The 12,578-nt window shown below is 51.1% G+C and overlaps 1 protein-coding gene across 1 annotated transcript in view; it reads right to left on the reverse strand.

The window, feature by feature from the left end:
• RNFT2 (ring finger protein, transmembrane 2) overlaps positions 1–12,578 on the reverse strand; it is a 39,558-nt gene that overhangs the window by 3,627 nt on the left and 23,353 nt on the right. Inside the window, exons 8-10 of the mRNA XM_040986932.1 lie at positions 4,207–4,356; positions 2,602–2,667; positions 2,353–2,454 (exon numbers count right to left, since the gene is read on the reverse strand). Of these exons, the coding sequence (XP_040842866.1) occupies positions 2,353–2,454; positions 2,602–2,667; positions 4,207–4,356 (318 nt within the window). The remainder of the gene's footprint in view (positions 1–2,352; positions 2,455–2,601; positions 2,668–4,206; positions 4,357–12,578) is intronic.

Here is a 12,578-nt window from a genome sequence, read left to right on the forward strand (position 1 = left end):
AATTAGGGAAATGCAAATTGCAACTACACGGAGACAACATTTGTTACCTGTCAGATGGGCACAGCTCAAAGAGGAGCTGGAGAACACCGAGTGCTGCTGAGGAGGGAGCGGGAGCTGGGAGCGTATGCGGGTGCCTTCTCTGGGGAGGGCAATTTCGCAATAGCTGTCAAAACTGCGCACCCTCTGACCCTGTGATTCTACCGCTAGAAATTTATCCTACCAAGAGCCTGTGAATGTGTGAAATGGAATGTGCGTCCATAAGGACTAATATTTATTGAACTCTGACCACGTGCCAGGTGTCGTTCTAAATGCTACACTTGAAATAACTCGTTTAATCAACACAATGGGCCCAGGCAGGTGCAATTGATCGGCCCATTTCAGATCACTTCTGACAGTCATATTTGTCATAACAAAAGATTAGAAGCTACTAATGGTCTATCAGTAAGAGAATGATTAAACAAATAGTGGTCTATCTATGAAATCGCATGTTCTACAGCTATCATACAGAAGCAGCAATTCTGAAGACGGAATTTCAAGTTAAAAAGGCAAGGTGTAGGAAGCAGCTTGGGTACAATATGCAACAACTTATGTTGTTTTAAAAAAAGAGGGGCCTGTGTGTGTATACACATGTACATATATGAATATGTAAATATATGTAAATTGTATAAAAACATGTCTTGAAAGACACCAACGGATTTGGTAATGGTGGCTGCCTGTGTGAGTAGATTGAGCATTAGGGTATTATAGGAGGCTGGTCCCCTTTCTTCCTTTTCTATTTTTCAATGCATTTTTAAAATATTTTACTCTGAAATCATTAAGGCTTACAGAAAAGTTGTACAGACAGAATGAAAAAGCTCTACACACCCCTCACCCACTTTGCCTCCTTGAATGTCATCAACTTGCATCCCCATGGCACCTTCATCAAAGCCAGGAGACCCACCTTGATACGCTCCTATAATTACACTGAAGACCAGATCTGGGGTTTAGCAAACAGCTGTTCCCTTCTTTCCCTTCCAGAATCCAACTCTGGCCCCACAATGCATTTACTCATCCTGTTTCCTCAGGTTGTTTCTTGAGTCTCAATTCATACAAATAAGTGATCGATTTGAATGGAAAAAAAGTTGGGGGAGGGCGTTTGGCCTGGGAGTGGTGAAGACATTGGCATCCTACAGACAAAGTGGTTGAGTTGGAGCCCCAGCTCTGCTCTCGATTCCTGCTGACATACACTCCAGGTGGGTGCAGATGGTGACCTAAGTACTTGGGTCCCTGCCACCTCTATGGAAGACCTGGATTTCATTCCTGGCTCTGGCTTCAGCCTGGCACAGTCCTGGCCACTGCACACATTTTAGAAGTGTATCAGAAAACAAGAGTTTTTGCTGTCTGTCTCTGTACCCCCGTTCAACTAAAACAATCCCCCTCTAGTATCTTTAATCAGCAATAATGATTTTTGTCAATGCTGAAGGAGGACGCCCACCTTCTTCCTTCCCCCTCTGGAAGGTGGTGAGGGGAGCCATCTGCCTTTCCCTTCCTCCATGTCTCCAGGCCTCGGTCTTCTCCACACAGCCTCCTCCCTCCCTATCCTGGGACTCTTGGGTCTCTACCCCCTGGGATGCTGCATGAATCTCTCTTCCACAGCGCTGAGCACTGCCTGCCTTGGCTCACAGTCATTAAAGTGTCTGGCTCTCTGGGGACACCAGGAACTCTCAGAGCAGGGAACGGGCTTGTGCCCTCACTTCCCTGGAGTCTGATGGGATGCTTTTGCCTTTTGCCCAACACACATCTGGTGACCTGACACCCAGGCCCTGGGATTGGGGGTGGGGCGCAGGGATGCGCAGAAGGAGGTCAAACACGATGGACAGCACTTCCTATTGTGAACTGATGACCCACCTCTAACAACAAAAACAAATGGCAGTAACAATGACGCTGATCACATAAAGCTAGCAACTTCTACGGCTGAGTAATTCAAACTTGGCTTTTTCCCACAGATGGTCCTATTCCGCGGTTGCAATAGCTCTAGGATAGCAGGTGCTGTTCTCATGTACATTTTACATGGGAGGAAAAACCAAGTCTGAGTGGGATGGAGAGACCACTGAGGGTCCAGGACGTCTTTGAGATTCACATTTGGGATACTCTGATGGGACACTTCCTTTGACCAAGGAAATGGGTGATCAGAGAGGGTAAGTAACCTGACCAAAGCCACCCAGCTGGTAAGAGACACAGATGAGATCTGCAACTGGATCTGGCTGACTCCAGTCTTGACCCACACAAGCACGCAGCATTTTGGTCATGGCGCAGAACACAGCTCATCTCCAGGGCCCTGGCCCTGCTGTCCTGAGCTTCAGCTCCACTCACCTGGCACAGGAGTATCAGAGGGTCTCGGAACTCAGCCTGGCAAATGGCACAGATGTCCCCAGCTTCTGTGCACTGCTGCCCTGTGGCTCGCACCCCATAATTCTGTTTGAGGCAAGGGAGAGGCAAACACAGTTACGGACCATGTGACAGCGAGATTCTGGGGAGCACCATGAGATCCGCAGGCCAGGGAGGGGCTGTCGCTGCTTCCACTTCCTGGTTCCTGGGACCTCAGCGGGGTCACCCACTCACCTGGGAGGTGCAGAGCAGCTTCAGGGCTTTCCTCACTCCGCCAACACGGCCACAGATGTCGAAGGACTGTGAGGAAAGCAGGACCACTGTTGAAAAGCATCCGGGGGTTGTTCAGCGTCCCCCACTTCCCAGAGCCTCCCCACAGCCACTGTCTGACTCAGACCATTTTCAGGACATTTCTTCTTGTTTGAATTCTTCATTCTCACTACTTTCGCTGCCTGATGCCAACAGTCCCCCGAGCTCCCTAGGTCAACATAGCTGAGAAATGGCACACACACTGCCTTTCCCCACGCCTGAGGTTGGGGCAGGCATTGCTGATCAATCACCGAAGTATGCCATCAAGCCCAGAGAGATTCTGAGAATCTTTCTCCATTCCATAGTTAGCCACTGCCAGTTGATCAGAATTAGCAAACAGGGTAAGTTCCAATGACAAACACTGCATGGTTATGTATGCTGGGGAGAGCAAAACAGAATATATGCCTTCCCCAGCAGTAACTAGTGTCAGAAATAGAGAAGAAAGGGCAAGACGCAGTTTTGAATTTTCCATCTGAGAGAGTGTGGGGGAGAGGACTTTAACCCACTGGTTTACTCCACAAATGCCACAATGATGGGACTGGGTGGAGGACAAAGCCAGCAGTTGGGGAGTCAGTCCAGCTCTCTTCATGGAGTAAAGGGGCCCAGTCACTTGAGTCATCACTGTGCCTCCCAACGTCTCCATGAACAGGAAGTAGGCATGAGCGTCAGGAGCCAGAAACAGGCATTGAACCCAGGCACCAACAGGAGACGTGGGTGTCTTAACCACTAAGTCAAATGGCTGCCTTTTGACTTGAGGGCAGGGGAGGATCCATGTCTAAACTAACAATAAGAAGAAAAGCACTGGCAAACTCAGTGGCACTGTGGTTACCAAATCCCAGTCCTGCAGGCAACCAGCCTGTGCCTGATGCTGCGTCTGGCTGAGTGGTCACAGGCAAGGGACTTTATGCCCCCAGGCCACAGATTCCTCACCTCTAGGGCAGGAGTAATAATGGAGTCTGTGTTGAATGGCTGTTGTCAAGAGGAGGAGACCTGGAAGAAGCTCTTGGCTCCTGGTTTCAGATCAGCTAAGCTCCAGCCGCGCTGCTGCTTGGGGAGTGAATCAATGGATGGAAGATCTTCTCTGTTTCTCCTTCTCTCTATATATCTGACTTTCCAATAAAGCTAAATAAATCTTTAAAACTATTTAAAATATATTACAATATAGATGACCTACAAAGGTATTACGTTAAGTTAAATAAGCCCTATGCCAAGAGGCAGACATTGTCAGACTGTTAAGATGAAGCAGTTAGAAAGTGGACCAGTGGCTGCCATGAGCTAGGGAGGGGGTGGGGTGGAAGAGTGGGGAACAGTACTTGAGGGACACAGGGCTTCTTTCTGGGGTGATGAATGTTATCTTAAGCAAAGGTGCTGGCTGCATGCCTCTAAGTGTCCTGGCAGTATACACTTTGAAAGACGAGTGGGTTTGTTGGGTGCCACGTAGATTTCACATCAATCACGTGATGACTTTGGGTTTCTGGGAGCCCCCCAGCAGGCCTGAAGGATGAGTGGGTCCTCCCCCCAGCACCTCACCTTGCAGAGACTGTAGAGAATGATCAAGACTCCTCCTAGGAAGTAGCTGTTGGAGGCATCATCCCCCATGATGTACTTGTACCACAGCTGGATGGGGACCAGGGAGCGGAAGAGCTGGCTCAGTTCCTCGATGATCAGGTAGAACTTGCCCTGCAAGCACACAGGCGGCAGCCATTACCATCCCAGAGGACATGACCAAGTGGCCAGTCCTTGCACAGACCACGTGTTCACTGGCTTCAGGGAGCACAGTGCTGGCTCACTTTTGAGTTGGAACAAGGTGCCCGAGTGTGTGTTTGGTAGCCCTGCTAAGGTGGATGAACAGGAGTTGGGCCAGCACAGCAAATGGGGACAGGACTAGGCAGGACAGCGTGCTTTCCAGAGGTGGATGAAGGAATGCGCCTCTGGGTGCTTCCCGAACATCCAGCACACAGCAGATGCTCACCTAACTCTGAAGTTAGAGTCCACCCTCGTTACTTGCATAAGCTTCCTAGATGGGAAAGTGCTGGAACACCTCCCTCCACAAGCAGGCACGGGTATGCCAGAAATTAAAGTGCAGGCCACGAGTGCCGCCACAGCACCAGGGTGAAGGCAGCAATTAGCTTTGAGAGAGAGCAGGAGCCATCGGGGAAAACTGGGCATTTCCCAGTGAAACTTTCACTCGCTAATTAAGTCGTGTTATAATTCCAGGTTTCGTGAGCGTGTTATTTCTGAAGACTACTGAACGGAACATGGAGCTTCTCTGGGGTGTGGGAGAGCCAGGAGAGCGATCAGATTATACGGCAGTGATAGCTGTTGTCAAGGAATTTGCTGGGCAAGCACTGGCTCTTGGCTTGGATTCTGATGGAAAGAGGCGGGCATGGTGGAGTTGGGAAAGTGGAGTCTATTCCCCAGGGCCAGGAACAGGAGCGGGCAAGACAGGGAGTGCGGGAAGCCAAGGAAACAGCAAAGGGCTCCCTCCCGGAGGAGCTGGCGGATGAGGGAGAGCCAGGTGCTGTGAACCAGAAGACAAGGATGGAGGAGAGTGCTTGAGAATGCATTGACATGGGACAGTCATCCTGGGGAACTGTGGGAAAGAGGCAGGGGAGATGTCATCAGACACCTGTTAGCCTAGCCAGGGAGGGAATAATGGGTATTTATATAGGATGAGTATTTATATAGCTCTGCTGTTTCTGAATCTCTTTCACACACATGTGCTTGGCTATGGGGGCTTAGCCAATGATGGGCATGGGATTTGGCATTCTGAGGTCACTTTTGATACCTTACTAGAGTGATTAATGTAGAAAATAGTTTTTTTGGTTCGTTCGTTTGTTTGCTTGCTTGTTTGTTTTAATTTGAAAGGCAAAGTTGGCGAGAGAAAATCTTTCATTCACTGGTTCACTGCCCAAACTTCCCAAATGGCTGCAATGGCTGGGCTTGGCCAGGCCGAAGCCAGAAGCCAGCAGCCAGGAGCTTCATTCAGGTTGCTGACGTGGGGTAGAGGGGCTCAAGCACTTGGGCCAGCTTTTGCTACTCTCCCAGGTGCATTCATAGGGAGCTGGGTTAGAGGTAGAACAGCTTGGACTACCAGAGGCCATATGGGAGCTGACACTGCAGGCCGCAGCTTTAACCACTGCTCCACAGTGCTGGCTCCTGATGTGGGCAATAATGCGACCTGAATACTTCTAGAAGATCAGGGGAAAATATGGAGTGGGTGATTGAGCCTAGGAGCAAAGATGCTTGGGTCCCAGAACAGAACACCCAGATTGGACAGTGGATTCTGACTCCTGACTCCAGCATCCTGCTAACGCAGACCCTGGGAGATGACGGCTGCGCTATAATTGGGTTTCTGCCACCCCTATGGGGAGACCTGGATTGAGTTTAAGCTCCTATGTCTGGTTCTAGCTCTGGCCCAGTCCCAGCCACTGCAGGCATTAGAGAGCGAAGCAGAAAATGAGTGACCTCTGTCTTTCAGCCTTTCCAATTAAGAAAGAAAGAAAGAGAGGGAGAGAGAGAAAGGAAGAAAGAGATAAAGAGAGAAAGAAATAAAGAAAGAAAGAGAGAGAAAGAAAGAGAGAAAGAGAGAGAGAGAAAGAATGAGAAAGAGAAAGAAAGAAAGAAAGAACGAACCCAAAGAAAAAATACAGTTGAATCAACGATTGATTTTGGTGCAAAAATTTTTTGAGTTCCGTAAATAGTTTTTTCATAGTATACATTCTCAATGCAATTTTTTGGAGACCTTCCTATGTATGGATTTCACATCAAAGTAGTTTATCTTAATTCGATGCTCCACGAACACTTGGAAGCACTACTAGCAGGACACATACATATACATGCATGATGAGAGACAGAGATGATTTGGACATAAATAACACACATGCAGAGATGCGCTGGTAGATCGAACCTCTTGGGGGAAAATGGTTCTGATTTGCATGTTTGCCAATTTCTGGGGTGTAAATACTCCCACAAGGCCCACTTGAAGCCACAAGTGTCTTAAGGACTGCTCACAAACTTGCTGGAGATTTCTCTCAGCTCTCACAAGGCATAACAACCCAGATCCAGTGCAGCAAAACAACCGTGAAAATTAAGTGAGTGCAGAAATGTAAAATACAGGTGCACAGCCTGGGAACAGCTGGTTGCGACTTCTGATAAATGAGGAATATGACTGTTACGCTGATTTCATGTAGTTCAGGGATGAGCAAAGACAAGTTCAAAGAATTAAGGGACACTGAAATGCAGACTGAAGACATCTGGGGCTCCACATTTAGGCCTAAAGCAACCCAGCAGCCATGGCTCCCTCCCCTCACTGGATCTGCTTCTTCCAGCAGCCAGGCTGGGAGAAACGAGGCTATAGGGAGAGCTGGGGAAGTGGCCACATGGAGAGGGGATGGCTTCGAGCCTAAAGAGGAGAAGCAAGGATATCAGCCCACTGTGAGGCCCGAGAGCTCCAATCCTGGACATCCAGAAGCCCCACCAGCCAAGGTAGATGCCCGGGAGTCAGACGCCATTGTGGGTGGTCCCGCCCCAACATGTGCCATGTGGAAGAGGAACTAGATGTCCTCCTGGCGCCCTGTCTGCCCTGTATGATGTGTTAAAAAGCATGAGGAGAGGATATGACGTACAATGGGAGGATGCAAATTGGCTCCATGCAGTTTAGGCCATTTGACATCAGGGAATTACACATGTGTGGATTTTGGTGTCTAGAGGAACACGCAGTCCAGGGTCGCTAAACAGGGATGGGGGCATGAGGCCAGGATTCAAGTGTAGCCTGGTTCCCCAGCTGGTGCTCTGGGCCACTGGCAAGGAACAGAAAAAGAGAAATCCCAGGAGACAAAAAGTGAGATGCGGGGAAGGAGAAAGAAAAACAGCTTGGGGGCGAGGAATGAGGCCAGGGAACTGGAGAGGGATGATGTTTTCAGAATAACAGGGGGCCCTTGGTGGGCCACGGGAAGGGGCACATTGCACGTTTGTGATGTCCCCGGGTCCCACGTGGCTGCTGAGCTCTGGAGAGGTGGCTGATCGGGAATGAGATGTCAAGCAGAAAATGCACAGGGAACTTCAAAGCCTCGGAAAACCCACAACAAAGAGGCAGCACTATAGCTCCCAACCTTCGCCTGTCAATCATGTTGTTCACAAACTCAGTGTCTCCTGCCAGGGCCCTGCAGAGGCTGGATCTGGGACGGATACACTTCGATACAGGATCAAAGAGAAACAGGAGAGCAAGACAGGATGCAGAGAGCAAAGCACGGTAGGCGGAGGCGGGCGGGACTCGGGGAGCGTGCGTCGCCTGGCAACGGGTGTTGTGGTGATGTCACCAGCCCAACTCCCCTTCTTGGTGGAGCGGGCCGGCTGGGCAGCCTCCCCCTCCTCCTCCCGGGGCCGGGATGAGATCACCGCGGCAGGCGGCAGGCTGTCCCCGCGCTCCCAACAAATCGACTCCTTTGCGAGCACCGGCATCTCATGATCTCATGGCCCCGCGGGACGGCGCTGGCAGATGAGGTCAGAGCCCGCGTCCCGGGCTGCCTCGCTCGGCTCTGCACACTTCGGCTCTGCGAAGCGAGGGCTCGGGGCTCCTCTTTGAGAGGCTCTCGGCCTCCCCGCACAAAGGAGCAAAGCTGCCTCTACCATCCTTGTCCCTGCCCACAACTGGACTCTCCTGCACCTGCAGCGTCCCCAGCTGATGAACCAACCTGCAACAACCGGGAACAGGCACTTGACGTGCACCAAGGGCTATGCTCTGTGGCTCTGGGTTAAGGCGTGGCCACCACAGGGAAGCTGAGAGGCAGTTGTAGAAGAGAAAATGCGATTTCTTTGAAATACATTCACATAGCAATGGGGTACAGATTTTGGCTCAATGTTATGACGACCCAAAGGCCTTTCTACTTAAGCCTTCCATGAATTCTTGAACTTTCTTCCTGGTGCTTGTCACAATTTGAAGTTTGGTGTATTTAATGGCAATCTCCCCATGGCAGCAGGGTCCCTGTCTGTCGGGGCTGGCCTGCTTCACTCACGGTCATATTCCCCCACCACATAGTACCTGTCATTCAGTAGATGCTCAGAATGTATATTTTTTGGAATGAATGTGAAGAGCGAGTGGCTCTGGCTAGTGGATAGTGCTGATAATGGGGTGCAAGTTCCTAGGAGGTCCAAGTCCTTTGGCACATGTACCTAGCTCACAGTCATGACCCCCTGGTGCTTGCCCGAAGCCTCTATGTTTGTGAACTTCCTGCCGCACTGACAAGCCAGATGCTCTGGCTTCTTAACCTACAGTGTCCTGGCAACACAGAGGAGAGGGGAGGCAAGAAGAAGAAGCCTGTGGGAAGTCAGGTAAGGAAGGGAGGTTATAGATGCTTACACCTACACTGGACTTTCTAATCAGAGCTCAGCCAGAAAGCAGACGTGAAAACCACAAGAACAGGGCCAGTGCAGCGGCTTACGCTAATCCTCTGCCTGCAGTGCTGGCATTCCATATGGGTGCCGGTTCAAGTCCCGGCTGCTCCACTTCCCGATCCAGCTCCCTGCCTATGGCCTGGGAACGCAGTGCAGGATGGCTCATGTCCCTGGTCCCCTGCCACCCACAAGGGAGACCCAGAAAAAGCTCCTGGCTTCGGATCTGCTCTGCTCTGGGTGTTGGGGCTACTTGGGGAGTGAACCAGCATATAGATCTCTATCTGTCTCTCCCCCTCTCTCTCTAACTCTTGATTTCCATGTTAAGTAAGTAAATTTTTGAAAGAGCTTATGCGAAGTAGGCACAAGGAAAACAAGGGGATGAGAGGGGATCATATTGCTCTGGCATTTTGGGGGTAGAGGGAGGTGTGCACAGTAGGGTTCTGAGGCAGCCAAAGCTAATACTTAGGTATCAGATTTTCTTTTTATTCCTTACATATGTTATTAAAAAGCCATTAGCTGACAATCTGCTTGTTGTTGTCCCAACTGATGATAAAATCCACACTAGCCAGGACAACTGGGTACTCCCAATCTGTAGATGAGGCAAACGGAGCCTAGGGTCTTAGAGCTGGAAGTGGCAGAGGCGGTATTTGAATGCAGGTCCATCTGAAGTCAGCACACTGCCACATCTGCCTGCCAACAGCTGGATGCCCCGGAAAGGGGGTGTCACATCCCCCCTCGCATCCCTGACCTCCAACACTGCTCCTCTGAGGCCAACATGAGGACTCAGGCAGAGAGTATGGTTGGGGCTGGAATCGGGCCTTGCTGTGGTGGCCCCATGGGTAGCTGACAGCGAATCCTTGGGAGCCAGGTTAGGTGGAGAATTTTGTTTATGTACAGCAGCTACCAGGCACCCAGTTTTATGGGTCTTGGCCCCACGCACAGGAGTAGCTGGGTAACTGCAGCAGGAACCTGCTCCCTGGCACCCAGGAGAAACGTCATTATAAGATGTTGATGATGAAGCCTGAACTGGCCTGGGACCCTGTGAGCTGTGGACAAGGGGAGGTGGTGGACATGCTTCCCTGTCCCCAGGTCAGCTGTGATGAGCTCTGGCCTGAACTGCCCAGACCCGACTACCTCCACAAGCACCAGGGACTGGGTTTGCAGGGGAACATGCCAAGGAGAGGAGGCAGGAGACAGATGGACAGAAGTGCTTCATTCCCTAGTGACTGAGAGACCAGGGTTTCCCAGCAGACGGGCGCCAGCCCAGCTGTGGATCTGTTCTTTTCCTCTGAAGGTGACCTGGCCCACAACACATGATTCTCATCAGCCTCAGCTCCCTCTTCTTTAAGGCAAGAAGACATCCTCCCCTGGATCTGCTGGAATAGGCAACCCTGTTGCCATCTTGACTTAAGCCTGTGACACTGACATTGGACCTCTGGCCCCCCAGAACTGTAAGATAATAAAACCATGTCATTTTCAAAGCTGTGAAAGGGTAATGAGTTACAGTAGCCAAACAGAACTTCTACAGGGAAGAAACAATTACTGTTGTCACCAGAACACCCACAGGATGGGCTGGCTGGAGTATTTGGGGTGGGCTGGCACCCATGGTACAATGGGAGGCCAGAAAGCACACTCTGGGAGCTGCAGTCCGGGCCACCACTGAGGCTGCATCTCCTGTCACCAGCAAGTGTGCCACCCAGTGTAGACTGGAATTCAAGGCTTCTGTTTTAAAAATGAAGAATTTCAAGACAGTCATATAATATGTCTTTGCAACACTCCCACCTGCTACTCCAAGCATCTACTTTGTGCCATACACCATGCTGGGGATAAAATGAAATATACAAGAGACGTGGCCTCTGTTCTCACCTGCAAGAAAACCCAGCGATCACAACATCATGTGATACATTCCAAACAGAAGCAGCCTAGGGGCCATGGAAACACACAGGTGAGTCACCCAACCCCACCTGGGGCCAGCTGAGCGCTGGGTTTCTCAGTGGAAGTGATAGAGACACCAGGAGGATAGGGCGATTAGGGGTCAGCCACATGGGACTGAAGGGGCACCAGCAGAGGGACCAGCCATGCAAAGGCCTGGAGGTATGAGAACAGCATAATGTGGGGGGTGCCAGGTGGTGGCTGAGTGAAGCTGCAAACATCTGGCAAGTGACAGAGGCGGAGAGAGGGGCCAGGCAGGTGACCAAAAGGACAGCCCTGTGAACACCGAGAGGCTGCAGGACTGGGGACAGGGTACATAAACACACAGGTTTCCTCCTCTTCACACACAATAGCCCCAGACACAGAAGCCTAGCTGAAGGGACTCAATCTCCCACTCCCTCCCAGCATGGGGATGGACTGAGGGTACAGTCAGGACGCAGCCTAGCAGCCAAGACTGGACAGACACCGAAAACTGTGCACCAAGCCTTCTCAACCCAGGGCCTCCTCTGCTGCTCATGGAGCCCTTCTGGGGGGAGAGAAGAGACTGAGCAACTGTAAGCAGAAATCAGATTACAGGTGGTCAACCTGGACACTCCAGGCCACCACTCTCAGCTCTGGAAATCTCTGATCAGGAACACTTCTGCGCTCCAAGCATTTTGGGTAAGATCTTCAGGCTCTGCCGTCTGTCCCAGGGACAGAAGCAGCCACGGAACTGTCTGAGGACGCACGGCTAATGGCCAAGCCAGGCTGCCCCCAGACCAAGCCCAGGGCCAGCTCAGATAGATTATTAGCAAGAAAATATTTCCTCCTCCTCCTGCCTCTATCTGTTGTTCACCTTGTCTCAGCCCTGAGAGTTAAACACCATGCTTTTCTTTCTTCACAGATGAGAAAACTAGGAGGGGAGAGGGGCAAGGACTGACCAGAGGCCTGATGCAAATAACCCAGTCACGAATCAGACTCACATCCACTGACTCCAGAGCCCTAGCTCTTTCCCAGCTACTCTGGAACCTTCTGGACAGACTCACACTGTGGAGGAAAATGACCTACGGAACAGCAACCCTGGATCAACGGAGACCCTCCAGCCCCGGGGCGGGGGATTAGGAGGGGAGGTGAACCTCAGGGCCACGTCCCCAACCTGCAGCATTCCAGGGTAGGGGTCGCCGACCTGTCCCGACAGCGTGGTTTGTTATGGTAAGAAAGGGTGTTAAGTGCATGTCCTGAAGTGCAAACACATGCCAACCACTCCCACTCCCTCATCCCTTCACACCACAACAGGCCCTTGTGCACAGCATGAGCAAGGCGGGTGGGCATCAGCTTTGCTCTTTGGAGCTGCCAATCCACCAGGATGAGATATCTGAGAAAGTTCTGGAAAAAAAAAATGTAGGCACCAAACAGTCATCTACTTTTATGCCATGGCTCTGGCTGACCCATTCCTGGGCAGACCCTGCAGGCTTCGCATTGCCTGGCTGACTCCTACCCAGGCCTTGAAATTCAGTCATGTGGTTCCCTCCTTCTCTAGGAAGACTTTGCTGGGGTTTGGAGACCCCTTCTGAATTCCTAGAGGGCCTGGAGTT

The sequence above is a fragment of the Ochotona curzoniae genome, unplaced genomic scaffold (genome assembly GCF_017591425.1).
Source record: "Ochotona curzoniae isolate NIBS_2020 unplaced genomic scaffold, NIBS_Ocur_1.0 contig_46, whole genome shotgun sequence".
NCBI classification, from domain to species: domain Eukaryota; kingdom Metazoa; phylum Chordata; class Mammalia; order Lagomorpha; family Ochotonidae; genus Ochotona; species Ochotona curzoniae.